Source organism: Dermochelys coriacea, chromosome 2 (genome assembly GCF_009764565.3).
Source record: "Dermochelys coriacea isolate rDerCor1 chromosome 2, rDerCor1.pri.v4, whole genome shotgun sequence".
In the NCBI taxonomy this organism is placed as follows: domain Eukaryota; kingdom Metazoa; phylum Chordata; order Testudines; family Dermochelyidae; genus Dermochelys; species Dermochelys coriacea.
This window is the reverse complement of record NC_050069.1, coordinates 2887216-2913838: the sequence shown is the minus strand read 5'-3', so window position 1 is coordinate 2913838 and position 26623 is coordinate 2887216. Positions and strand designations below refer to the sequence as shown.

Below are 26623 nucleotides of genomic sequence, written 5' to 3'. Positions count from 1 at the left end.
TATAACCTGTTCTCTCCTCATGGCTGGCCAGCCACTTCCTGTTCTGATCAGGTTTGGAGAGCAGCCACCTTTTAGAGCAGTCTCAGGTGCAGCACCTGGGGGCAAGGTTGAGCGTAATCTAACAGGGCACACATATCCCCCTTGCTGGAGGTGCTGCTCCTGGCCTCCTGAGGAGGAAGGTTGCAGGGAGAAGTCAGTTCTCAGCTCTGGTGATGGAGGAAATGACAATTTGGTGTCCCCTGGCTTTGCTGAGGGGGAACAGTGGCCGGGACTTTGCCCTCACCCCTGTGCTGTACAGAGGAGGACCCCAGAGGGGGTGGGAAGCAGCCAAGACTCCAAGTGTCGCAGCCTGGCACTAAATGGTGCTGAGGTGAGTGGCAGAAGGGGAGCTAAGTGTCTGCAATGAAGCCCAAGTGTCTGAAATGTACCATGCTGGGGTCTTCTGTCAGCCCCTTGTGCCGCATGCCTGGCTAGAGAGGCAGCCAGTGAGAAGAGTGCAGGGGGCCCTTTGCTTCTGGGGGAATAAGGCCATTTCTTCAGCGGTTCAGTGTTTCTGCCTGTCTGGGACTGAAATACTGGCATAGGGCAGGAAGGTGGGTATCTGGGGGGGCAGTAAGGCCTAACCTCAGGCCACTGGAGAAGTAGCCCTAGGCAGGAACAGAGCTAAACGTGTGTGGGCTGGCTAGTGCTGGTGGGCACAGCTGACAATGCAGCGCCAGGCGAGGCGAATCCAGCACGCTCCATGAGTCCTGGATGGCAGAGGGCTGATGGGTGGTCAGACTTCGCTTCTCTTGGCAGGGCAGATCCTGCCTAAGCGCAACAGGGAACAGGTGTCGGGTATGAAGGAGCCATTCCTGCAGAGCCGCCTTCACAGGAGCCCTGGGAAAAGCTGCTCTGTGACAGCAGAAGCACCCTACTGAGGTGCAGACCTGTAGTCTAGCCGGCAGAGACACTTATCCTGTGTTATGATCAAAAGAACATCTGTTGGTTGGATCAGCAGGTGCGGAGCCTGTTCTCTCGCTCGTGCTCCAAGGATTACAGGGAAACCTCCACCCTGGAGAGCGAGTCCCAGCCAGGAAGGACCTAGCAGGAGAGAAGTAAAAACCCTGCTGGAAGCTGTGGTGCTGAGGATGGCCACTGACTTTTTAGCCTAGTGTGGGGTCCTTAATTGTCTCACTCAGCCAGTCCAGAAGAGTCCCAGCACGGGACTCGGAGGCCTCTCGCTGTATTTCAGGATTCTTAATCCCGTCCCCACCTGATTGTATCTTTCTGGCTCAGAATACTCCTTCGATGGCTCCCTGGGGACATGAACGTGGGCACAGGCGATTAAAGGTGGCGTGTCTGTCCTAGGACACCTGGGTTCCACTTCAACCCTGGAGACACACTGACTCGGAGCAAGTCATTTACCTCTGGCTTTGGCTCTTAAGGAGCAGACACCAGCTCTAGAGATGTCAATTCAGTCCAACTGCATTGTGTCTAAAATAGCAACCAGAGTGCGCACAAGGTGGTTGGTTTGGCCATCTACTAGAGGTATCGATCGTTCTGTACAGTCAGCCAGAGACTCCTCTCCCTGGTTCAGTGACTACCCAGACTAGAGGCAAATCTCCCTCCTCCCCATGCTCACTGCAGCCTTTCCTGCCCCAGCTCATGCTCGCATGGGTTAGCCTGCCACTGCGGGAGAAAGTTGAGTGTCTAAATGTGATTCAAACCACTTATAATTTCAATGGAAAAACCTTGTAGGGCTCTAAACTGGCTACCACACCTCGCTGCTGTGTCCTAGACCGGCACTGGTGGCTCTGTGTGGCTGTTATGGAAAGGCAAGTCTTCATCTAGCCTCTACCAGTGCAGAGGGGCCTGCTATCTGCCTTCCCACGGTCCCTGGCTGCGTGCATCATTCACCAAGCCCTGGATGGTGAGAGAGCAGGCAGCAGTGTAGTGTTCAAATGCAGAAGAGTTCCTGAGTGTTGGACCAGGAAAAGGGGTGAGCCGGATCAAACCCCACAAATCAGAGTCTGAACTCCCAGCAGCCGGCAGACTCTCACTTGTCCGTCTCTCTCGCTCCTAGTAAGAGGCTCAGCAGGGCCCTTAGCAGTGGAGAAACTCAGTGGGATATCCCTGCCTTAATCCTGGGGATAATCCCAGCTCAAATACTTTTAGGTAAGGTGATACAGAAGTCCGTTCCCTGCCAATCTGGCTTGAGCGGAAACCTGATGCCAAGTTCTGGCCCCAGCTGATCTTAAAACCCCTGCGCCTGGCCAGGTAGATGCCATGAACAGGATTTCCAGCCGACTGGTGTCCCCTGGGCAGGCGCAATAACTGGCTCCCAGTCAGATTCCTTGTGCAAGCACAAGTGCCTCTAGCTGCTGCTTCTCGTCTGACCTCTGACTCTTGCTGTACAGGACGCTTTGGAAATCCTGGCTCTGCCAACCAGTCCCATGCCCTAGGCTGTGCAGGCCCCAAGTGCCATCCACATGGCAGGCACACCCCTGCTCTGAGGAAAGGGGGCCATTCACCCACCACAGGCTACAGCTCAGCTAGCAGTTACCCATGTTAAATACTGCACCCCTGTGAAAGCAGGGCCTCTTACACCCGGTCCACATGACTCAAACAAGCCTTGCAACCTCCTGGGGCTGGAAGGCCTTGAATCAACACGATACCACCTTGGGCATCTTCCAGCTACGTGGACCTGTTTGACATAATGCCTGGAGGAGGGGTCTGGCTGCTTCTCTGTTGGGACTGGATACCACCGTACTCCCGTACGGCCTGTGTTGTGTGTGATCATGTATCCTGGTCCCTGCAGCAGCTCCCTTGGGTGGTGCAGACCTCCCCTGGTTTGCCATGTGGCGCCTGCACTAGCAGCAGTGCATGGGGTTCACTAACATTGTTGGTGAAACTCCTCTCCAAGGCTGGGCTTGCATGTAGAATGGGGCTCCCAGGGGAGGGAATAGCGAGCTCTGTCTCGCCACCTTGCTGCCCAAGCAGGGCTTGGACTGCTGGCCTGTTGTGATGAAGCGGGACTGTTCTTAATGTTTCCTCTGAATATTGTGGGGGTGCCTCAGTTTCCCCTATGCAGTTCTTAAGTATCTAGGTGGTGGGATAAGGGTGCATGATTGTTGCAGAGCCCTAGAGGGCAGGTGTGTGCAGGGGTCTGGACACAGAGAATGGCTGACATCCTGTTTCCTGGCCACTGATGGCCTGGCCCTTCCCCCTGCAAGGTGAGAGCTAAAGGGTTGGAGAACAAAGGAATCGGGTGGCCTCCTGGCCTGGGAAAGGGACAAAGCCCAGAGGAGGGGGGGCTGGAGAGAGTTTCAGTTTGGGGCTGGCTGGGGATGAGGAGTGAAGTGCAGATGTGGTTGTCTGGCTCACTGCCCCCAAAATGGACCCAGCGGAGGGGTCCTGTTCTCTGCACCTACAAGCTCTGGTTTAGACCATGTTCCTGTCGTTTAATAAACCTTCTGTTTTACTGGCTGGTTGAGAGTCCCGTCTGACTGCGGAGTTGGGGGGCAGGACCCTCTGGCTTCCCCAGGACCCTGCCTGGGTGGACTGGCTGTGGGAAGCGCACGGAGGGGCAGAGGATGCCGAATGCTCCGAGGTCAGACCCAGGAAGGGGGGAGCCGGGTGAGCTGTGTGTCCTGCAGACAGGCTGCTCCCAGAGAGGAGACTTCCCCAGAGTCCTGGCTGGCTTTGTAGGGAGCAGATCAGAGCATTGCCCGGGGAGCCTGTGACACCTGTCCCCAGGGCAGGTGAAAGGGACAAGCATCCCCAAGTCATCACTGATGTGGATGGGGCTCTCCGTGGTCCAGAGCAGGCTGACAGCCAGTGAGCGGGAAGGGTCTTGCCACTAGCCAACAGGAAGCACGAGCACCTCCCCTCCCCGCTCCAGCCCAATGAATGGCTCCTGAGGCTGGCCAAGAGGCTTAACCCAGTAGCTTAAGAGGTTGTGATTAATGTTAAAGTAACACTCCTTGCTTAATCTCTGGGCGTAGGTCAGGTTACGCAAGGGACCAATTGTGTGCAGGGCTGTGTGCTTGGCCATGTGTCGCTTCCCTGTTGCAGGGGACTGGCCACCTCGAACCCGCTGGCGGAGGCGGCTCTGAAAACAGCACCCCGCTGTGCTGCTTGCTCAGATCTCTGGCGCTGGCGACTCCTGCAGCGACCGGAGCGAGCGCGGTTCTGTGGTGTAGCTGAGCGTTTTCCAGCTGTGACTGCTCTGCGTGCGCTCCCGTATGCCGGGGAGCAGTGAATGCCGTGCGCTGCCTTGCTCGGGTAGAGATTTTGATGTCTGCTGCTGTGTATGTCGGCAGAGGTCGGCCCAAGCAGCACCCAGAGCAGAAGGTGGGGAGGTTTGGGGTGGCCCATAGTTCCTGGGGGGAGTTCGTTCTGCTCTCTGGAGCAGCTCCTGAAAAAGCTGCCTCTCCTAGAGAGCCCCATGGCGCCAGAGGAGCCGGTGGTCAGCCAGACTCTCCTCCCACAGCTTGAGGCTCTATGGGGTTCTTTACACAGTAAAGAACCACCCACAGCTGGGCCATGCCAGCTGACTCAGCCCCACAGCCTGAGCCCCATGAGCCTGTTCACTGCTCTATAGACTTCCAGGCTTGGGCTGGAGCCTGAGTTCAGGGACCTTCCCACCCCACCAGACTGGGAGTCCAGGCCTCCAACCTGAGCCAAGCTGTTGTCTGCAGTTAAACACCCCGCGGCATGGGCCAGCCGTCCATGTGTAGTTGCTGTGCAGACAGACTTGGATGTGCCGGGATTCCCAACAGCTCAGGACACTCCGGTTCCCTAACTCTACAGCAGAAACAGTGCCGGGTTCTCCCTACCTGCCCTGCTGCATTGCCTCCAAGCCCCCAGGGCCCGTTCTGTCCTGCTGAGGTGGCCAACTGCCCCAGTAGGGTGTGGACACTGCCCACTGAACTGGGACCCAACAACTGTCCTAGGACAGTCATCAGATGGCAGCTGTCTGGCTGCCCCAGCGTGGTCCAGATTCCAACCTGTAGGGTTAGCATGTGGCTTCCAATGTGCAGGTTGCACGAGATACCTGGTGGGTTCTTCTAGCCTCAGTCTGACCCGGGAAAGTCTAAACCTCTTGTGACCATTCCTTTAGCTTCCAGGTCCTCCGCTCCTGGAGCTCCCCATGGGTGTGACTAGCTCTGTGGTCCCTGGGGCAGGTTCCAGTGGCCTGCAGGGCTGTGTGGTGGCCAACTCTCATTACCAGCTGGGCCATGCCAGGACAGGGCAATAGCTCCCTCACTCTGCACACAAGCAGTAGCTGTAGTGGTCACAGGTTGGCCAGGGGGATTGGGAATGGGGAGGGTGATGTCCCAGTAGGACATAGCCTGCCCACGATTGAAGCTGGAGTGCTGTGATGCACGCTGGAGCCTGCAGCTGCTGGGGGCTGGAGCCTGCAGCTGCTGGGGGCTGGAGCCTGCAGCTGCTGGGGGAGGTGGGGTCCTCACCTGTCACTGGGACTTGGATAATCTGCTAGGGTCTCTGACTTCTCCCTCCAGGTGTCACAAGGTGCAGGAGTCGCTACTCAGTTCGTCCAGTGGGTACAGCAACTACCGAGGCATCCTGAACTGGTGTGTGGTCATGCTGGTGAGTGTGAGCAGTATCTGGACCGTCTGCACTGCGGGGGGGCGGGCAGCTTCTCCCCACCATGCCATGGTGTTACTCCTCCAGAGTGCTGAAGGCTGGTGGCTTGGCTTGGCACCTGGGGGCTGGCCTGGCTCTCTGGCACCTGCTCCTCTGGGTGCTAATGCCCAAACATACCAGCTGGCTGTGGCTCCCCTGTCTCGTGCAAGAAACTTTCATGGAGCAGAGCAGTTGGCCACGAGCCAGCTAGGCGCTGCACCTGTAACAGCCTAGCCCAGCCCTCGGTGCAGGGCAATTCTAGACCAAATTGCATCCAAGTGGGTAGCAGCAGCAGTGCCGTGATGGAGCCTGTCGGCACGCAGGGGTCCCCACACTGTGCTAAGGAGCAGTGCAGCAGCTGAAGGTCGTCTCCTGCAGCCCAGACCCACTCTGGCAGCTTTCCGAGCTCGTTCGGGGAGTTGTGTGACTGTCAGGAGCAGGTGACAGCTTGCAGCAGGTCTGGCTGAGGCTCTTCAAGTTACTGGCTGTTCCTGGCTGGCCTCATGGGAGATCACAAGCTCTTGTGACTAGAGCAAGGGACTAAATCAGGCCCCACTAGGCTCTAGTCTCCGTTCCACCACTGACTTGCTGGGCGCTGGGAAAGCCCTTTCACCTCTGCCTCCACTTGGTGATCTGGACAATGGGGGTTAATACCCACCCATGCTGAAAGGGTTTGACATACAGCTGCCAATACAATACTGCCTCGGTTCTGTGCATGGGCCGCATCTGAGCACGATCTGGAATCTTGTGTCGCTTTGAACGTTCTCTCCTCCCCCATCCATGTTGGGGCCCTACAGCCCCGAACACCAGCTGCGTGGCGTCCCGTGCAAAGCTGCCATACAAGTACGATGCTTAAGTCTGCGACACGGTTCAATTTGCATGGTCTCCCCTGGGGGTCACATCCCTGGCCGTGCACATGTTGAGTGTCGGGACTGAAGATGCCTGTGACAGAAGCCAAGGGCTGGAGCTCTGCTGAGGCAGGCACAAGATGATCGGCTCGGCCCCGGGGCGTGGGGATGGGGTGGGAGGACCTGGAGGGGGCCCAGTCAAGGGCTAACCTAGCCAATGAAATGGAGCATCCAGAAGAGTGCTGGACAGGGCTGCTGTCTCCTAGCCCATAGGGGAAAGCTAGCTGCAAGGACCTCTCACCACTACAGTTCAGCTCCATGTGAGTGCAACGTGGGGGCCAGGAGCCAGCGATGTTGGCGAGGAGCCACAGCTTAATCCCTAGCCTCTTGCATAACATGGGTCAGTGGATCCTTGTGCAATAAGAGCCATAGGCCAGCAGAGCTGGTGAACACTGGGCTCAGGCCTGTGGGATCCTGGCTTGGCACACTAGCAGGGGCGCGGCTGGCTTGGGCAGAGCAGCACAGCTGAGGCAAACAGCATGGCAGGGGAAATAAGGGCCAGCACCCTTCCCCCAGGCTGCAGCTCTGCAGCCGGGACAGGTGCACCAGGGCCCTGGTTAATCTAGAGTCTAGGTTTAATGTGATTTTTGCCTGGGAAAGGGAGCAGAAGAAACGTGGCTCTCTAGTGTCATAGAATTCACACTCCCCGTCGCTGTGTACGATGGCAGAGCTGTCAGGCAGCAAGGGCAGCCCCATCCCTGGGAAGGGGGCCCTGCCTTGTATATCCTGCTGGCCCAGCGCACTAGTGGGTGCTCCATGTCTGACTCCACTCTGACCTGCTGCCACCCTCCCTGCGCCAGCATCTCCTCCTCCCTGGCAGAACTGCCATGGGCTCCGTAATGGGCACAACTGTCTGCACCTGCTTCAGCACCCGACTGCCCCTCTCCCCCAGCAGCGCTTGACACATGGCCCCAATGGTCTCTGTGACACCTGCATCGGGGCCTCTGGTTTCTCTTGTGGCCTCTGACTCAAACTGGGCCCAGCTGGGATCCAAGGACCATGACTGCACCCAGTGGCCTAGCAGCATTTCGATCCCCACCACCGTGTGCCTGAACCAGCCTGGCAGCTGCATATACATGATCTCCTGCTAGCCCCTTAGAGCTGCTAGAAGAAATACTTGATGGCTGAAGGCCTCTGACCCTTTCCAAAGGGGACTGGGGAGTGTGGAGAAGCCAGGATCTGCAGTACATGCTGTGGCCCCTTATCTCGCTCATGACTCACATCCTGTTAGCAGTAGCCCTTGCATCACGGGGAGAAGTCTGTACAAGCGCTCCTGTCTAGATAGGGACACCGTGGAACGGGGCAGGGGAGGAGGGAAGAGGCTCTTGCCAGATCTGGAAGTGACCCGTGCAGCAGTTACAGAAACACCTTCCTGTCTGTGCAGGGCCAGCAGTGGAGGCTGTTAAACCTCAGTTCCTCAGGCAGGTGAAGTCTCTGGGCTGTGGAGGACAGAACATGTTCTGTAGCTTCCCACCCCAGACCTGACCAGCCAAGCAGGGCCGGGGCAGATCCCAGAGACCCATGTCCCTGTGCTGGACAAAGCTGACTGGCTTTCTGGCCAGCCCCTTTTACACAAACCCTGGCCTATGCTGGGATTCGCCCCAGTCTGGGGGCTGCATCTAGACCTGACTGAGCCCTGCAAGGCTGGGTACAACCCAGCCCTGTGGCCTGGAACATGCCAGGGCAGCCGTATTGATCCCACAACAGGAGTGTGGTCTGTGAGACCCGACAGCCAGCTGTTGTGGGGAGGGGAGGTGGAACTGCCTGCGGGGTCTCTCCTGGTGAAGGGGCATGAAGCTCGAGCTCTTGCAGGGTTTGCCTGTCTCCATCTTGCCCCACAAGCGCCCTGGGGCAGGAAACTTGGTGCCTAGCCAGTAGGTGCTCGCCCACAGCAGGGTGCTTTGTGCAGGCGCTGTTGGTTCCCAGTGGCTCCCCAAGCAGCTGCAGTAACCAGCCCTCAAGCTACTGGCACAACGCCCGTCCCTGTTGCTTCACTGCCTGGTGACCTTTGGCTCTGTGCTTGCCTCCCGCTGTGAGTGCTGAGCTGAAACCTGAGCAGCAGCTGGGTGGGGCTGGAAGGGCATTGGGGCGACTGCATTGTAACCCGACTTGGAGCTGCCAAGTGACCTGACTCCAGCAGGGTCATCCCTGTGCAGCAAGGCACCTCCGTGGGGTTAGGAAACAAGGGAGAGCTCGGAGCCGAGCGAACAGTCAGGAGTGAGCCAAGGAAGCCTCTCCAGGCAATGAGCCGCAATGCAGACTCCCAGGGCCAGCTGCCGGAAGGGGCTGGGTGGTGGCTCTGAGGTCGGCTGTAGGAAGTGGCTGTCTTCTCCTAAGTCAAAACAAACAGGAAGCAAGTGTGGGAAGAATCTGACCTTCCTTATGCAGGGGGTGGGGGGGGACGGTGCCCAGCCACCCTGCCCGAGTATAGGAAATGAAGAAACATGCCCTTGTTCAAAACTTCCTGAACTCCCAGGGTAGGTACCATCCTGGAGCAGGGTCTGACTGAAGTGCCATGTCTTGGGCACTGGCAAACTGGCCAAGCCTCTGCTCAGTATTGGGCAGCCAGGTTCCACAGGGCTCAAATGCCTCAGCCTGACTCTGGGGCCACATCTCCCCTTGGGGCTCTGATCTTGCTCAGCTGTCTGCCTGGGAGCCAGCAAACACTGGGCCTGTCTCCCAAGCTGCTGGAGGGGGCAGGTCCCTGCCCCCCAGAGAACAGCTGGATGGCCTGGTTTGCACCCCATGGACCCAGCAATGGTGCCAGTCACTAAGTCTGTGACTTGCAGTGTGGGCTCTGCTTCTCTCCATTGAGGGGATGGGGCAGGGCAGGTTTGACTCGTATTCTGGCAGGCCCCACCCTGCTGTGCTGGGCACAACACAGCTGCACCCCAAGCTTGCAGTGAGACCCGATGAGGCCTGTTTGCTTCTTAAACTTGTTGCCCTGTAAGTGGGGATTGTGGAGCTCCCTTGGGCCTGACCCCACGCCCTGCAGAGCAGCCTCTGAGGCTCCACCGAAGGATTCGGGCCTGTTACCAAGGAGCTAGCACCTAGCACTCTACAGCACCGGCGAGGCCTGATTGGCACCAGGGACAGACCCATGGCCAGACAGCTGAGGTCCTGCCTGGCATCGACTGAGCTTGTAGGGGCAAAGGCCTGTCTCTTCTGGGGGGCAGGGTGGGAGAAGGAGGGAGCCCAGCGCAGTCGAGAGCAGCAGGCTGCTCTGGGATGCTTCTCAGGGGTGAGTCTCTCTGAAGGGCAGTAACGGTCTAACCCCCCACACCCCTTCCCAGCCTGCCACTGGGAGTCTGGATCCAGCCTACTGTGGGGACCCTGGCTCTGCTGAGCTGAGCCCTGTGTGGAATCCTCCCCCCTTTTCTTCAGGAACCGTGCTCAAACTCCCAGTTCCAGTCACTCCTTGAGTAACCCTGGCTCCTTCTCTTCCAGGTCTTGAGCAATGCCCGGCTCTTCCTAGAAAACCTCATCAAGTAAGTGCTGACCCCTCCTGCTCCGCACCAGGGCCAGGCTGTGGGGGGTTCTCTGGCTGGCCAGGGGCTGGCTGCAGACACACTCCCACGGCAGAGCGTAATGGGACCCGATCACCGATGGGACGAGCATCAGGGGCTGCTGAGTCAGCTGCTCACAAGTTCTGTCATGAGCTAAAGGTGTCCCACAAATCAGTCCCCCTACCCTGGGTCCTGTCAAACCCCCTTCTCCCTGCCCGTCTGACCCACGCACCAGACTGACCAGTCATGCCATATGGGGCGCACTGCCCCAGAGCGGCTCCGGACGCCGTGCGGGAATGGAGCTGGAGTGCAGGCTCAGAGCAGCGAATGGGGCTTGAGGGGGTCCTGCCTGCACTAAGGGTGCAGACTCCAGAGCTCCTGGCGAGCTGCTGCAGAGTTGCCCTGAGTGTGACGTCGCTGGTCCCCCTACGCACTCCATGGGGCTTGGGAGCGAGGCGGGAAGGTCCGAGGGGAGTTGGGAGCTCCCCATACCAAGGCCTAGAGGAGAGGGTCCGTGCTCGGGGTGCGTTCCACACTCTGCAGCGATCTCTGGGTGCCCCAGTGCATGCGGCTGTAATGGCACTGGCTTGAGTGCCCAGACAGCACTGTGTCCTGCCCAAGCTTTCAGGGCAGGACCTCGAGCAGTGACCCTGCTTGATGGGACCCTTCTCCTAGCCTCCCAGCCCTGGCTAAGCTCCACCTCGGGCCAAGGGCCCTGACTCCCGTGTCTGGGAAATGTCTTGGTAAGCACCAAGGCCAGGCAAGGGGTTGGCAAGTGTCTACATGCCTCCTAGGAGCATGTGCTGGCTTGCCACCCCTCCTCCCGCCCTGGGACCCGGCGGAGGCAGGTGCGTGGCTCTACACTGGCACCTGTTGGTATTGGCGCCCAAGGGGCGACCTGCTCCCTGCAGGCGTGGGACTGCACAACTAACCCAGCCTGCTGGGTGCTGAGCTTGAGGGGATTTGACCTTCAGCCCCCAGGGCCTGGACCCTGTAGTGCTGGTCATGGGCAGTGAGGTCTGGTCGCGTTCCCACAGATACCTGGTGTGGGCCCGGTGAGTGTCCCCTCCTGCCAATGCCCCGTCCGTCCGCTGCCCCAGGGCTTGGGAGCCTGCCCCTGCACTAGCCGGGGCCGCTGTGCACATGCTAAGGGCAGGGGTGCCACCACGTGGTACTAACATGTACTGCAACTTCTGAAAGCTGCTCTCCATTCCCGCCTGTCGGCAGGCCGGCCCCTTGCCCCCTCCGCAGAGTTGGGAGCTCTGACGATACAGGGATGCGCTTTCCTTACATCTGCAGCTCGGGACGGTCCCAAGCACCACTCGGGCCTGTAAGGTCTCATCCTGGGTCACTAACAGCCAGCTGCAGCGTGGTCTGGGTCAGTCCCTCGGGCTGAGTGCAGGCTTGGATTCCCGCTTTGGGACTGGGCCGGGTCTGGCCTGGCTGGCTAAGGCCACAGCCTCTGGGTGTTGCTGGGCCTGGCAAAGTGCTCCGTGTTTCCATGCCCATCAGGACTGTATGGGAGCCCACTGTAGACTAGTCCCAAGATGGGCTCTGGAGGCCTGACGCCCAAGAGCAGTCCTGGGAGAAAAGCCAGCCCCTCTGAGCGGAGGGAAGAGCCCCTTCCCATGCCCAGACTTCTCGCTAATCTCTTCCCGAAGGCTCCTGAGCACTAATGAGTAACTGTGTTAATGGCTGGAGGCCCCCACCTGGAGGGAACAGGTGGCAGCTGAGGGAATGAGCCCTGGGGCAGAGGTCCTGGTGGAGGACGTTCTGGGGATGCCAGCAGTGCGTTGCTCCTGCCCGTTGTTCCCCAGGCATGGGGCGGGGCTGAATGGTCCATGTCTGTGGCTGGTGGGAGGAGTGGAACCGCTCCCTGGCATAACGGGACGCAGCTCCTCCACGTGGGCTCGATCACAGCGGGGACTGAACCCACCTGGGCACCCAGCCCCAGAGCCCCGAGCAGCATGTCGGACCAGTGCTTCCCTCTTGCTCACCCGAGACGCATTTCTCTTACAGATATGGTATATTGGTGGATCCAATCCAAGTGGTCTCCCTGTTCCTGAAGGACCCCTACAGCTGGCCCTCCTTGTGCCTTGTCATTGGTGAGTCTGCAAGAATCCCTGCCCAGTGAGCTGAGATGGGTCCCATAAGGGAGGAGGCAGCCAGGGTCCCAGCAGTCTGGAGATGGGACAGGCCCGTTGGACCCCCCCCCCCCACCAGCCCTTCCCCAACAGGCCAGGGCAGGATTAGGCCCTTCTGAGGGCTCTGTCCAGCCCCTTGGGATCACCAGTGTTGGGGCTCTTGCTCTCCAGGGGGGATCACAGCCTGACAAACCCGTGAGGAAGCCCTTCTTTCTAGCTGAGCCTGCTCAAGCCCCAGGCCTGCCCTTCATTCACCAGTGCTGCCAGCAGCTGGTGCTGCTCCCATGGAGCAATCTATGCCCAGATCCTGTCCCCTCCTCTCCTGCCCAGAGCACTAGTGGGGGGGTGTGTCCAAAGGATTTGTCCATCTTCCATTACAAGCGTTCACCCAAGGGCTGGCCCCTCTGCGGTTAACCCACCTGACCTTGCAGACAGTCTCCTCCACCTGCCTCTTGGTGCTGAGCTTGAACAAATGCTGCCAGGAAGCCCCGTCGCTGGGAATGAGATCCTTGGCTAGTGTGGGGCAGCCTGGTGTCTGGGCCAGACACGCCTTTAACCGCATCCAACTCAGACCCGCTCCTGGCAACTGCATTGGCCTTATCTTCGTTCCTGGTCTGTCGCTAGCTGTCAATCAACAGCCACTGTCCTGTCTCAAGCTGGCAGGGCTGGGCTCGTCACCGATGTGCTCTCTGGGGTCCTTCGGGGATACAAGTGCTGTCACGAGGGAAGGTCCTGAGCCAGCAGGAGCTAATGTTGCCAGTTGTAGATCTCCCCCCTAGGATGGGCGCAAGAGGTCTCCCTAGCACAGCCTGCAGTAGTGATGCAGGGGGCAAGCTCCTAGCCTCTGCCCTCTCCTTGCTCAACTCCCTTCTCTTCTCCACCCTGAGAGCAGAGCTGAGCGCTCGGACAAGCCATGACCCCTGTTCTGGGGGCAGTGGGACTCCAGGGATGCTGTGAACTCCTCCCAGTGCCTTCCTGCTCCCCCAAGCCTCCTGTCCAGTCTCTGCTGCCCTCCTGCCGGGGTCAGCCTTTCTGACCCTGTGCACCAGCTGACTATTTGCTCCCCCGCGCTGATCCTTCAGCCTGCTCTCGGAGTCTCTGCAAGGAGCAAGGCAGCCGAGCTGGATGCAGCATATCACCAGCTCTTCACAGCCGAGCTGGGAACTCGGGGCCGTCTGGGCCCAGCTGCTGGCAGCAGGTCCTTGCCTGGCAGTGATCAGAGGTCCCCAGTGCCCTGGGCAATGGGACTGGGTGTGCTAACTGTCTCTTTGTTTACAGTGGCCAATGTGTTTGCGCTGGCTGCTCTGCACACGGAGAGACGCCTGGCAGCGGTGAGCCCCTTCCTCCTGGGCTCTGTTTTGGCCACGCATGGGTCACGCTTGGGTTACATCCTCTGTGGTGGCAGCTGCTGGGCTGCTCTCAAGCCTGTGGCTGGGGAAATGGGAATCTCAAGCAAATGCGTGGGTGGAAGGGGACTCGAAGATAAGAGCAGGATGATCGAGATTGGTCCTCTGACACCAGGCTGCAAGCATGGCACTGCCAGGCCAGACTAGGGGGCCTCAAACTGGGCCCAGTGAGCTGCCTAGGGAATCCCCTGGAGTGCTTGAGAGGGAGCCTCTGGACTGGCCTTTGCACCAGATGAAGGGGATGCCCTGCCTTCTCAGTCCTGCAACCAGTAAGTGTCCATGGAGCATTGACTGGTGCCTTGCTCTGCCCTGGCTCCATCTCCTAGGGACACCTAGTGGCAGTCTTAGGCTTGTTACTTATGGGAGTGGGAGAGCAGCTTGGGGAGAAATGAGCAGGGGATAGGCTGAACCTGACAGGTGGAACGAGCCCTCAGGCTGCAGCCCCAAAGCCCCCACTCGCTGGCACGAATCTCACTTGGCTGGCCTGGTCTCCAGCAGCTGCTGTGTCGGCATCTCCCAGCTCAGCTGCCTGCAGGCCCAACGAGCAGTGCGCGGTCTGTGCTGGGCCCTGCTTGGAATACCTCTCCCCAGGGGATCTTCGGGAGCCGAAATCAAACCAGGACACTTCCCCTTCACAAAGCCTGAGCCCCATTGCCAGAGCAGAGTGCCCAGGGCTGCAGCCGCTGGGGGTCAGCAGCACTGTGGGGCGCACTAAGCTGCAAGCGTGTTCTGGGCCTGGCCCGTTTGAGGGGCCATGGGGCACGTCCCGGGGAGGGAGCTGTTGCTGCTGCGATCCCTGTTCCCAGGTGGCAACCCAGCACCTGGCTCTGGCGGAAGCCACAATGGGGCCTGCAGCAAAGCAACTGGGCGGAGGGTGAATGCTGCCTTTCCGGCTGTGCCGTGCCCCTGGGGCAAGCTGAGGGGAGAGCTGGCCAGTCATGGGGGGGCACAGCCCCCACACAGGAGGGGTAGGGCAGAGGGCGCAGGGCTGTTGTACTGGCCTCATTGGTCTCCTGGCTCCCCACAGGGCTCCCTCTCGGAGAACGTCGGCACGGTCCTCCATGTGGTTAACCTCCTGACCATCCTGTGTTTCCCAGCGCTGGTGGTTCTGATGGTCTCCTCTGTCACTCCAGGTAGGTGGTGGCCCCTCCTGGGCCCTGGCGGTCAGCGCTGGCTGCGTTCAGACTGCAGGGACCCCTGGGATACTGGGGTCTCTGGGCTCCCCAGGCAGGAGCGGGGTCAGCTGGGGATGCCTGGAGTGAGACTGCAGCAGCAACCTGCTCTGACCTCAACTCTGGTGATCTCTGAGGCTGGGGGCTCCTAGGGACAAGCTGACCAGGGTCTCTCATCTCCACAGTGTTAGACACTCACTAACCAGGGTGGGGCTGGGCTGGGCTGGGCAGGGCCGGAGAGTTGCCTGGGGAACGCCGTCCCTGCAGCAATGCTCCCTAGGTCGCTCATGCTCCTGGCCTTGTCTCTCCCCAGTCGGTGCAGTGTTTGCTCTGTCCATCTACACCATTCTCTTCCTCAAGCTCTTCTCCTTCCGGGATGTGAACAAGTGGTGCCGAGCCCAGGGCCGGGCAAAGGCTGGGCGCGTGCGCTCAGGTGAGCTCCGGTAGCGGGAGGCACGGGTGGTGGGCAGGTGGCTGACGCAGCGAGCTATGCTACCCCGTGTGACTGGAGCGGCAGGGGCATGCAGCTGTTCCCCAGTGTCAGGAATGTTGCTGTGGCCTTTGCTCTGCCGGGAGGGTGTTGTTGCAAGCTAGTGAAGGCACCTCTTCCTCCCCGCCTCCCCCCCACCGCGGGGGCTTTACAGCCAGGTCTCTCTGTCACAATGTACGAGCGCGGGGCTTGCCTGTTCCAGGAAGGGGAACAGACCTGGCCGCAAATGGCTCTGCAGAGATTGGTGCTGCGGCTGGCTTTGCCTGAGTGCGACTGCCATCTCAGCATGGGGGTCTCTGCTCCTCCCATGTGACTGCCCTCCTCACAGGGCGTGGGGCTGGCGAGTCTCAACCGCAGCCCTAGTGACAGCTGCCTGGCCTTCAGACTAATGGCTCTTCTCTCATCTTCCAGCTTCTGGGCCGAAGAAAGCCAATGGGGAGGTGGCACAGAGCGGGGTGTACTATCCAGCTAACCTGACCTATAAAGGTAACTAGCCCTGAGCTCCTGGCCTGCAGTTTGGGGGCATTTGGCTGGGACGTGTTTATTGCCTAACACACCTGGGCTTCTCGGCTCTCTCCCAGAGCAAGGGCACTCTCAGTAAGACTCTGCTGAAATCCCAGGGTGTGCCAGCTGGCCATGGCCACTGATGGCTGCATGGAACTGGCCCCAGATCTCTGTCTCAGGAGCATAGGAGGCCAGTTCAGGCTGGGGAGAACAGGGCTAACAAGCGTCGCCTCCCATCTCTGCCACAGTGGGACAGTGACCCAGTTGACTGGCTGCTCGCCCCTATCCGCAGCCAGCCCTCCCTCATCTTGCCACAGCCTCACCTGCTTGGAGAGCCCTGCTGAGGGTTTAGTGCCTGTGCTTCCCTGAAGGCAGTGGCCCTGTCCCATAGGGCTGTCCCAGGAGCTTGCTGACCCCCTTGTGCCCACCTCACCTGTGGCTGCTCTGGGCAGGTGGTGTCAATGCTGCTCGTTCAGAACCTCAGTAACTATCGGCAGGGGCGCTGGGCCTGTCCCCAGTGTGACGCTGCTGGTCTGTTTCAGACATGTACTACTTCCTGTTTGCTCCCACGCTCTGCTACGAGTTGAACTTCCCGCGCTCGCCCCGGATACGCAAGCGCTTCCTGCTCCGCAGGCTCTTCGAGATGGTAAGGCAGCCTCGGGCCCAACTCCGGCCTGGATGGGGGCCCCCTCGTCCTGCTGAGCGCTGGGCCAGTGACAGTCCCCCTGACTCAGCAGGTGCAGACTGTGGTTGGCCCAGCCCCTGCTCTCCTTGGGAGCGCAGGACAGAGCTGGCCAATCGGAGGGCTGGCAGCAGTGGCTGCTCCTACCACACTGACTCCAGCTCTGGAGGGTGGGCTGAGGAGGGTCCAAGGCTGGTGTCTCCTGACCAGGCCCTGGGGGTGGGCAGGGAATGCCAGTGGCTGTAAACACCCCGTTGTCCTAGCTGGTAGGTGGCAGCATGCCCGCTGGGGGGCGGACGGCCTTCCTGCTTTGGGGAGGGACACACCCCTCTAGCTCAGTGGATTCCACAAACCCGGCATTGCTTCAGGCCACCCATCTCCCAGAGCAGGTTCCTGGCGTGGCCTGAGTGCTGCCATGCTGGGACACGGGCAGCAGGGGATAGACTCAGACCAGTGTGGCCTGGTGCCTAGCCTGCCAGTTCAGTGGGGTGGGCACTGAGTGGCCCATATGCCTCATGGGCCAGTCTGCCAATCCCTCCAGTGTCTGACTGGCCAGGCATCCTGTATGGGCCTGTGGGTGGAGGGGGCCCAGCTGATTTCACCACCGGTGCCTCTTTGTCTCTAGCTCTTCTTTATCCAGCTGCTGGTGGGGCTGATACAGCAGGTATGTGGCTGGAGCTTTCCTCTCCTGGGACAGCAGAATCCATTCCCTGTGCAGCTCTTGGTGGGAGGGGGTATGTCAGGGGGCCTCTAGGCTGTCCCCAAGCACAGGAATAGCTTAAACTGGCAGAGGTGAGGGGTAGCCAGGAGCCCACGGCCACCTGCCATTGCCAGGCAGGCGTAGCCTGTGGCTGATGCAGCATGTGGTGCCAAGGGGCTGGTGCAGAGCGGGCTGGAGGCTGCACTCTCCTGGCCAAATCGAAGGACACAGACACTGCACCATGTGACCGACACAGGGAACGGACTCATTAAGAACAGAGTAGATGCTGGTGTCTGGTGCGGTGGGGGGGGGGGGGCTCTTAGGAATGAAGGGCAGACACAAGCTCCCTGATGAGCATCTGTGGCCAGTTTCAGAGTAACGAAGTCAGATATAGGCCCCAGTGGCATGTGGAACTTCAGGTGAGCGTGCCATGGGGCAGGTTGGGATCAGCCAAGCAGAAGGGCTGAACATGCAATGAACGGGGGCAGGGACAGGTGCTGTCTGGTGGATGACTTACCAAGCAGGTAGTGACCACAGCTGACAGTGTGGGATGTCCCAGATCTTGGGGTGAGGGGCAGGCTTGAGGGCTTGGTGCTCTGGGGGGGAGCAGCCTGACTGTCTAGAGCTTAAACTTCTTTCAGTGGATGGTCCCCACGATCCAGAACTCAATGAAACCTTTCCGGGTGAGTGACCTGCCTCCCTTAAATGTCCGGTCCAGGCTACCGGCTCCCTCCCCGCAGCTCCTCGACTCCTGCAAGATCCCTGCTGCATGTCTCTCCTCTCCTGTGGGGCTGTGGGAATGACCCCCTCGGTGGGCAGGAGATGGTCATCTCCCCCTCTGTGGTTCCTGGCACCAAGATGACTGGTCACAGCCGGGCTCATGTGGGGCCCCACAAGGGGCAGCACCCCGGAGCTCTGTGGAGAAGCTTCATGCTGCACAGCCGGCTGTGCAGTGGCCTAAACTGACTGGGCTTGAAGGCCCCTCTCCTGGCTGGTGGCCAGTGCACTGGCTGACCTGTGGCATGCCCCACGGAGGGCGCATGCTTCCTTTCCTGTGTGTGCGCTGAGGCTTGCAACAGGTCAGCAGGGACCCCATCCCTTCCCCCCCAGTCTGGTGCCTAAACAGGCCTCGCCCCTGGACAGAACCAGGCTGTGGGCACCTGTATCTGGAAGGGAGCGGGTGGAGTCCTGAAACCAGCCTCTTCTCCGACCCCCTGCCCACTTGTCCTGGCCAGCTGGGACTGATGCTGAGCTCTCCTTTCAGGATATGGACTACTCGCGAATCATAGAGCGCCTCCTGAAGCTGGCTGTGAGTACTGCTGCTAGAATTCACCTCATACCTCCAGGACTGGGGATGTGGAAGCCTTCCTGAACAGGCTCCCAGCATGGTCTGGCTCAGCAGAACCTGCTCTTCCATCCCCTGGCCTCTCGTGGGCAGTGGCTGGCAGCAATGCCAAGGGGCGGCTGGTTCTGCTCTCTAGCAGGGAATTCCCTGGAATGCCTCTGGTATGAGCTGATTCTTGGTGTCCGCCAAGGGCATGTGCTTGGTCTGTTCAGTCTGTTCCTTTCTCTGGGCAGGTCCCCAATCATTTGATCTGGCTCATCTTCTTTTACTGGTTCTTCCATTCCTCCCTGAACGTCCTGGCTGAAGTGATGCAGTTTGGCGACCGGGAGTTCTATAGGGATTGGTGGTGAGCAGTGATCCATTCGGGGGGGCCCATGATGGGGGAGCTGTCACTTTCCTCCAGATAGCTGGCCCCAGGCCCGTATCGCCTGCGAGGGGGGGGTAGGGGATCTCCTTGGACTCAACTTGCCATTGTGGCCAGCTGCAGGGAGCTGGTGGCAGGAGACTCTAGCTGCTGTCTCGTTCCTGATGGGAGGCAGGACTGTTTAAAGCATCTGGCTATGTAGAGAAGCCATGTGGCTTTGCTGTGTAGTCCCTGTCCAGCTACCCACCCCCTTGAGTCCCCCGAGTCTGGGAAGACGCTAACATAGCACTTCCAGGGCCTTCCTGCTGGGCTGGGAGCCCTCCAGGGATCACGCACAGGTGCTGCAGGGAAGGGGAGCTCCTGGGCTGGAAGAGATCCCGTCCCATCTCAATGGTCTGTGCTGAATATCTCAAAGTTGGGGCGGGGGAACCACCTCTAGCTGCCTCCTCATGATGCTGTGCCATTGACCAGTTCCTCCTGAAGCATAGGGGCTCTGTGGTCACAGCCTGGCTCCCCAGGGGATGGTGGTTGCGTGTCGCTGTCCTCTGAGATCCTGCCAGAGGCCACAGCCCAGTCACAGGGGAGGGGGTCACTCAGGGTCAGTCTGACCCCAGCAGACCATGTCAGCTCTGTTGGGGGACCCCCTGCCCACACTGCAGCCAGACCTGCCTGGGAAACCAGGCATGTGGGAGCTGCTGGACAAAACCCTGTGAGTGTTGGTCTGAACTGCAGCCGAAAATCAGGGTTGTACTTCGGGTCCCTCTGCCCTTTCTGCCTGGCCAGTCGTCTTCAGCCAGAAAAGGGGAAGGAGGTGCACTTCCCTTAGAACTGGTCCAGCCGGGTCTCCCGGGACGGGGCTGCTGTTAAATGCACTCCTCGTACCTGTCCGCAGCTGTAAACAGACATGCCTGCAAGATCTGTGCAGCTGGGCTCTCAACCAAAGCCAGCCTCGGGGCTAGCTGGGGGCAGAAGGGAGTGGGGGGCCTGTGAAAACTCACCTGCTCCAGCTGCTGGGCCTCTAGCTGGGGAGTCCTACATGGCCCCACGGTGCTGCCGTAGTGACAGTCCCTGCCCTGACGGCGTATGGCCAGAGCTGACTGGCTGTTGGGAACAGCACAACCCCTCTGCTCCCAGGTCTCCTGCATGCCCAGGCTGGCATGTTGCTGATACCGGTTCTCTCCCGCAGGAACTCTGAGTCCGTGACATACTTCTGGCAGAACTGGAACATACCAGTCCACAAGTGGTGTCTCAGGTACAGCTCCTCATGGGCTCAGCGAGGGCCACTCAGCCCACTCTGCTGGGGGCACAGTGTGGCTGCTCCCGGCTGCATGTGCTGATCTGGCTGTCCTGTCGCGTTCCTCTCGGGACAGAGGTGAGGCCCTGTGAGCTAATCGCTCAGTGGATAAAAGACGACTAGAGAACACCCTGAGCTGGGCCCGACAGCAGCAGGCTCCTACTGGGGCAGTCGGCAGGCCAGCTGCAGGGCTGATCAGCATGTGAGGATGCTCCTGGAAAGGGGCAGCTCTGAGAACCTAGTTCCTTGTTCTTGCAGGGCTGGGGGATGCTCCCAAAACTCAATCAGCTGTCGCTGCTGCCTAGTTAAATAGCCAGTGCTGCTAACCTGGGCTTTCCTGACTGCTCTGCTCCCAGCCCTGCAGGGCTGCAGTGCCCACATGGTAACTCCTGCTCTTGTGTTCTAGGCACTTTTACAAACCAATGATCAAGAGGGGGGTCAGCAAGTGGACCGCCCAGACTGCAGTGTTCCTGGCATCTGCTTTCTTCCACGAGGTTGGCACCCTGGCTTGCTCCCTACATGGGAGGGAGGGGACTCTTCACGTCAGCTGTCAGTTTCAAGAGTTGCTTAAAAGGAACACGCATGGCCTGACCGGGGGGAGGGTAAAACTCAAACAGTAGCCTTCCCACCAGCCCGCCCTCAACAGGACAACCAGCCAGCAGGGCGAGCTGTCTGCATGCTGTCACTGGGAGGAGAGGGCTGCAGACAAGGCAAACTCCACTCAGCGCTGTCCCTGGGGGACTGCTTCCAGGGGTCTCGTTCTGGGCAGCTGAGCTCTAGCTTTGCCATCTACTGGGCTGAATTGGGTACCCATCCTGGGGAAGGGAAGACACAGGGTGGACTGTGGGTAGCAGCTGTGGGGGTGGATCCTGGAGGGTGAGCAGTAGCAGCTCCTCACCTTCTGGAGGGATGCAGTGGGGCTTGGGGTCATGCGTGGCGCTGATGCAGAATCTTCTCTCCTCCAGTACTTGGTGAGCGTGCCCCTGAAGATGTTCCGGCTGTGGGCGTTCATGGGGATGATGGCTCAGGTAAGACCTGGGAGGTAGGAAGGTCACCTGCCTCCTTGGGTTTCTGATCCTTCAAGGGAATCTCCATTCTAGCATGCTGGAAAACAGCTCATGCCCAGAGCTGGGCCTTCTCCACTGCACCAATCCACGTGGAACTGTAGGGAGATGCCTGCCCTAGTGTAAATCTGTTGGCTCAAGGCAGTTGACAATGTCCATGTGTCTTCTGTAGCTGCCTCATTCAGTGGCTCCTTCCCAGTGCTCTGTGGCACCCACCACCACTTTTGGACCCCTGGGCCATAGAATGGGGCCTGTCCTTTTTTTTTTTTTTTTTTTTTTTTTTTTAAAAACATCCCCTAACATGGTGTTTGTGCTCTGTTCTGCTCACTTACTCGGGTTGTGACGGCCAGTCTTTGAGGCTTTGAGTCCAAGCTCTGACTGCTTCTCCCCCCCAGATCCCACTGGCCTGGCTTGTGGGAAGGTTCCTCAGAGGCAACTATGGGAATGCAGCTGTATGGATCTCCTTGATAATCGGGCAGCCAATAGCCGTCCTGATGTATGTTCACGACTACTACGTGCTCAACTATGAAGGCAGCCAGTAATGCATGTGGACTTCCTGTTCCTCCCTCTCCTTCTGGTGGTTGGCAAGGAGCTGACCAGGGGTCAGAACCCCCCACTTCCTGCTGCTCTCCGAAAGCCTCTGGGACTGACTGTAGCACCAGCACATGTGCGGAGATGTCGCTGTCTAAGGAAGCTGCCTTGTCTTTTTATATGGGTGTGTAATCAATGGGGATGACAATTTTTGTGAATTGAATGTTGGATCGATGAAATATCCTCCAGTGAGAAGCACCAGAGAGGAGAAAGGGCCCTCCATGTGCCATTGGCCCCTTCTCTCATCACTGGTAACACTCAGGATCAGATTCTTGGGAGGGCTCCTTTAACAGGGTGTTCAGGGCCAAGTTTAGGGCCTACCCAAGGCAGCACCAACCTTTTCTGAGGCCCTCTGGAGAGCTTGGCTAGCTGAGCCTTCAGAATGTGCTTCTGCACCGACCACCTCTAGACTGTTCCCTCCATCTTGGCAGTAGGAGATGGGTACCTGCCGCCTCGTCCCTAGGAGCTGGCCAGCAGCAAGGGCTGGGCCTCCATGTAGAGTGTCAGAGCTTTAATATGGTGGCTACTTTGCCCTGACCGGTGCAGAGAGGCAGCAAGCCAGCTGGGAGCTGCCATGTTTAAGGCACTTTAAAAGGACTTTCACTGAAGTCTCAAATTTTGTTCCCATTCCGTCCCATGTCCAGACCCTCTGGCTGCCACCTCCTTTTTTAAAAGGCAGCTCTCGCTGAAGGGTCTCTCCCTCACACTAATCCTACAGCACTCCTGGGAATCCTTCATGGTGCCAGCCTCTCCCTTGGACTAGCCCCTGGCTGCAGGCCCAGCAGATGGCACTGGGCTCCTCAGCCATGCAGCAGTACTTCCTGCTTCAGCCAAGGTGAACCAGGAGCTGCCTGCTCTTGTGTGAAGCTCCCCACATAGGGGAGTCACAACAGTTGCCTCTGGTTTCTGTACTGTGCACAGGTTCCACGTGGGCTCCTCTTGGAGGCCGCCGTAGTCAGTCCTCAAGCACTCCAAGCGCTAGGTGAAGCCTCCCAGGTGGCTGCATGGCCCTCCATGCCTGTGCTGTTTGGGGGTGTGACTCTGGATTTGTGTTGAATGTCCCCTTCAGGGGGCCATGACCTGTCCACGCAGGGGCCATAGTACTGAGTGCACTACCCCGTCTCCAAAAAAAAAAAAACTTGCTTGCCCTAGCAACTTCTGACACTTTGTCTGTATCTATCTGCCAAACCATGAATAAAACATCTTTTTCCAAAGCGGTCCCATGGCTTTTTTGCTGGGGGTGGGAGGAAGGGGAGGCAGCTTAGCTCAAGTGACCAGGCCTGGTGCCTGCCATGGAGATGAGCCTCTCTCAGGGAAGGCCCCATCTGCTCCTTCCCCCTGTAGTAGCAGCTGTCTCCTCTCCATGGAGCTGGGACCAGTGCAGGCACATTGAACTAGCAAGAGTTGCCATCTGCCTCCATGTCACAACTCCCTTCTGTTAAGTGCAGATAAAATGGAATCACTGATGGCTCGCAGCAGGGTAGAAAGAGGGAATTGTTTGGGGCAGCTCTGCTCCAAAGCCACATTTTCATTCAATGTAGTAAATACAAACGTAATTTAACCCCTGGATCTGATCAGCCAGAACCCTCTGGTCCCCTCTCCAGTGGTGCGTTGCAGACACAGCTCACATAACATCTCTAGCTCCATCTGCCTGAAGGAAGGGAGAAGACACAAAACCTTGCCAGATCCCATGGCTAAGGCAGCCCCTTCAACTACAGGCCTACAGCTTGCGGTGCTGCCATGGCTAAACATCCCAGCCAGCCTGGACTTCCTCCACAGCAATGACCAGCAGGAGAAACAGTGGTGCTGCCTCTGGCTTCGGAGTAAATGCTTATCCTCCATTCCAGCTCACAGGCCCTGGCTCTCATGGGGGACTTAAATCACCCTGACATCCACTGGGAGAGCAATACAGCCCTGCACAGACAATCCAGGAAGTTTTTGGAGAGTGTTGGGGACAACTTCCTGGTACAAGTGTTGGAAGAACCAACCAGGGCCTGTGCTCCTTTTGACCTGCTGCTCACAAACAGGGAAGAATTGGTAGGGGAAGTAGAAGCAGGTGGCAATCTGGGCAGCAGTGACCATGAGATGGTAGAGTTCAGGATCCTCACAAAAGGAAGAAAGGAGAGCAGCAGAATATGGACCCTGGAGTTTAGAGAAACAGACTTTGACTCCCTCGGGGAACTGATGGGCAGGATCCCCTGGGAGGCTAGTATAAGTGGTGTGCAGAAAGAACAGCAAATATGGCAGGCGACCAGCTTGGCTCAATAGAGAATTCTTGGGTGAGCTTAGATACAAAAAGGAAGCTTACAGGAAGTGGAAGCTTGGACAGATGACTAAGGCAGAGTATAAAAATATTGCTCAAGCATGCAGGGGTGAAATCAGGAAGGCCAAATCACACCTGGAGTTGCAGCTTAGCAAGGGATGTGAAGAATAACAAGAAGGGTTTCTACAGGTATGTTAGCACCAAGGAGATGGTCAGGAAAAATGTGGGACCCTTACTGAATGGGGGAGGCAACCTAGTAGCAGAGGATGTGGAAAAAGCTGAAGTACTCGATACTCTTTTTGCCTCAGTCTTCACAGACAGTATCAGTTCCCAGACTGCTGCACTGGGCAGCACAGCATGGGGAGAAGGTGACCAGCCCTCTGTGGAGAAAGAAGTGGTTCGGGACTATTTAGAAAAGCTGGACGGGCACAAGTCCATGGGGCCGGATGCAAAGAGGATGGAGCTTGGCTGTTCTCAGTGGTGGCAGATGACAGAACAAGGAGCAATGGTCTCAAGTTGCAGTGGGGGAGGTCTCGGTTGGATATTTGGAAACACTAGTTCACTAGGAGGGTGGTGAAGCACTGGAATGGGTTCCCTAGGGAGGTGGTGGAATCTCCTTCCTTAAGCCCTGGCTGGGATGATTTAGTTGGTGTTGGACCTGCTTTGAACAGGGGGTTGGACTAGATGACCTCCTGAGGTCTCTTCCTACCCTAATCTGCTATGATTCTATCTCCTGTGGCTTTTAATCCTGTGGAAAGGCAAGGCAGGGGTGCCCCATTGAAGGGGAATACTACTCCCCCCTTACCACTTGGTCACAAGGAAAGTAAGTGTCTGCCAAACTGCTAGGATGGAAGATGTGAAAGCCCCTCCAACCCCAGCTTCAAGGTCAGCAGGATCCATCTTGGCCCTGTAGGAACTGAATGGGGATAGCAGTCTACTACTCATATGCACCTTACTTAGTCATGGAGCTAGGGCCAAACTCTCCTCTAATTATCTAACAAATTGTTGATTTCATAGACAAACAATGCCATGAGTAGCTGCCTCCACTTGTAATCAAACCCTCTCCTAGAGGGTTAACCCTAACCCCTGCCCATGACTGGAGGGCGGGAGGTTGCACCCTGTATAATGGGCACAAGGCTGATGCAGATAAGGAAAGGGTGGTAGATGAGAACCTGGCCCTAGGCCAAGTAAGACAGAGAGGGGGTGAGCTGCCAGCAGAACTCTGGGGGGGAGCCCTTATCTGTGACTGACAAGCAGGTATCAGCAGAGCAATTAAGCTTCTCATTGCAAGAGCCTCCAGGCAATGCTGGGGGTGGGTGGGAGCAGAGCAGAGGAGCACAAGGAGCCCTGAGCGTTTCAGGGCAGGGGCAACTGGCCCAGGCTTGAGCAGTGGTTTTCAAACTCTATTTCTGGCAACCCAGTTGAAGAAAATTGTTGATGCCTGTGACCAAACGGAGCTGGGGATGAGGGGTATGGGAGGGGCTCAGGGATGAGGTGTGGAACAAGGGTGTGGGCTCAGTTTGGGAGGACTGGGGCATGGGAGGGGTTCAGGGGTGCAGGAGGGGGCTCAGTTTGGAAGGACTCAGGGCTGGGATGCAGCAGGGGGTCAGCTCAGGGGTGCAGGTTCTGGGGTGGGGCTGCAGATGAGGGATTTGTGGTGCAGGAAGGGGCTCCAGGTTTAGGGGGGCTCAGGGCTGGGGCATGGGCTAACCTCAGGCAGCTCCCGGTCAGTGGCACAGTGGGGTGCTAAGGCAGGCTTCTGGCAGCCCTGGCACCGTGGACTACGCTGTGCCCCAGAAGCAGCCAGCAGCAGGTCTGGCTCTTCAGCAGAGGCACACAAGCAGCTCCCCTTAGCTCTCCCCTGCAGGCATCGCTCCCCCAGCTCCCATTGGTCAGCTCCCAGCTGGTGCTTGGGGCAGGGGCAAAGTGGAGCCCCATGGCCCTCATACCTAGGAGCCGGACCTGCTACTGGCCGCTTCCAGGACACAGTGCGGTGTCAGAACAGGTCAGGCGTCACCTGCCTTACCCTGGCAGCACCACTGATGGGACTTTTAACGGCCCAGTCAGCAGGGCTGACCAGCGTGACCCAGTGCCTTCCATTCCGCGACCCTGTACTGGGCCACGACCCGCAGTTTCAAAACCACAGCTCGAGGGAACTGGGGGATGCTGCTCTTCCAGAGCCAGCCCCTGCTTAGCCACTGGCCCTGCCCAGCGACCCAGCACGTAGTGAGCCTTTGTTGTGTGCAACAGCCTGGTGTGCAGAGTGTGGGACTTGCTGGTGTAAGGTACAATAGCCCCACTCTGGCAGCAGGCATGGGGAGAGGAATGGGGGTCTCACCTTCCCTGGAGCCAAGGGGGCAGAACACTAGGGCCACAGCTGCACCAGCTAGAGGATGGGTGCTGACCCTGCCGGGGCAGGGGTACACAGACCAGCTGCTCTCAGGGGGCATTAGTGCCTTCAAAACCATAGTACACATGCCTGCTGGAGCTGTGCAGGCACTGAGGGACACAGTCAGCACCTGCCAGCCCCTTAGTTATACTGCAGCAGCAAGAGTCCTC

General features: G+C 58.6%; 1 protein-coding gene across 1 annotated transcript in view; it reads left to right on the top strand.

Moving 5' to 3' along the window:
* DGAT1 (diacylglycerol O-acyltransferase 1) overlaps positions 1 to 23009 on the top strand; it is a 28756-nt gene extending 5747 nt beyond the window's left edge. The window contains exons 2-17 of the mRNA XM_038391161.2: positions 5508 to 5595; positions 9987 to 10027; positions 12065 to 12150; positions 13468 to 13520; positions 14623 to 14728; positions 15081 to 15200; positions 15669 to 15743; positions 16304 to 16407; positions 17069 to 17107; positions 17785 to 17826; positions 18408 to 18452; positions 18722 to 18834; positions 20039 to 20104; positions 20553 to 20640; positions 21112 to 21174; positions 21606 to 23009. Of these exons, the coding sequence (XP_038247089.2) occupies positions 5508 to 5595; positions 9987 to 10027; positions 12065 to 12150; positions 13468 to 13520; positions 14623 to 14728; positions 15081 to 15200; positions 15669 to 15743; positions 16304 to 16407; positions 17069 to 17107; positions 17785 to 17826; positions 18408 to 18452; positions 18722 to 18834; positions 20039 to 20104; positions 20553 to 20640; positions 21112 to 21174; positions 21606 to 21752 (1276 nt within the window). The 3' untranslated portion in view covers positions 21753 to 23009. The remainder of the gene's footprint in view (positions 1 to 5507; positions 5596 to 9986; positions 10028 to 12064; positions 12151 to 13467; positions 13521 to 14622; positions 14729 to 15080; positions 15201 to 15668; positions 15744 to 16303; positions 16408 to 17068; positions 17108 to 17784; positions 17827 to 18407; positions 18453 to 18721; positions 18835 to 20038; positions 20105 to 20552; positions 20641 to 21111; positions 21175 to 21605) is intronic.
* Positions 23010 to 26623: the final 3614 nt, after the last annotated feature.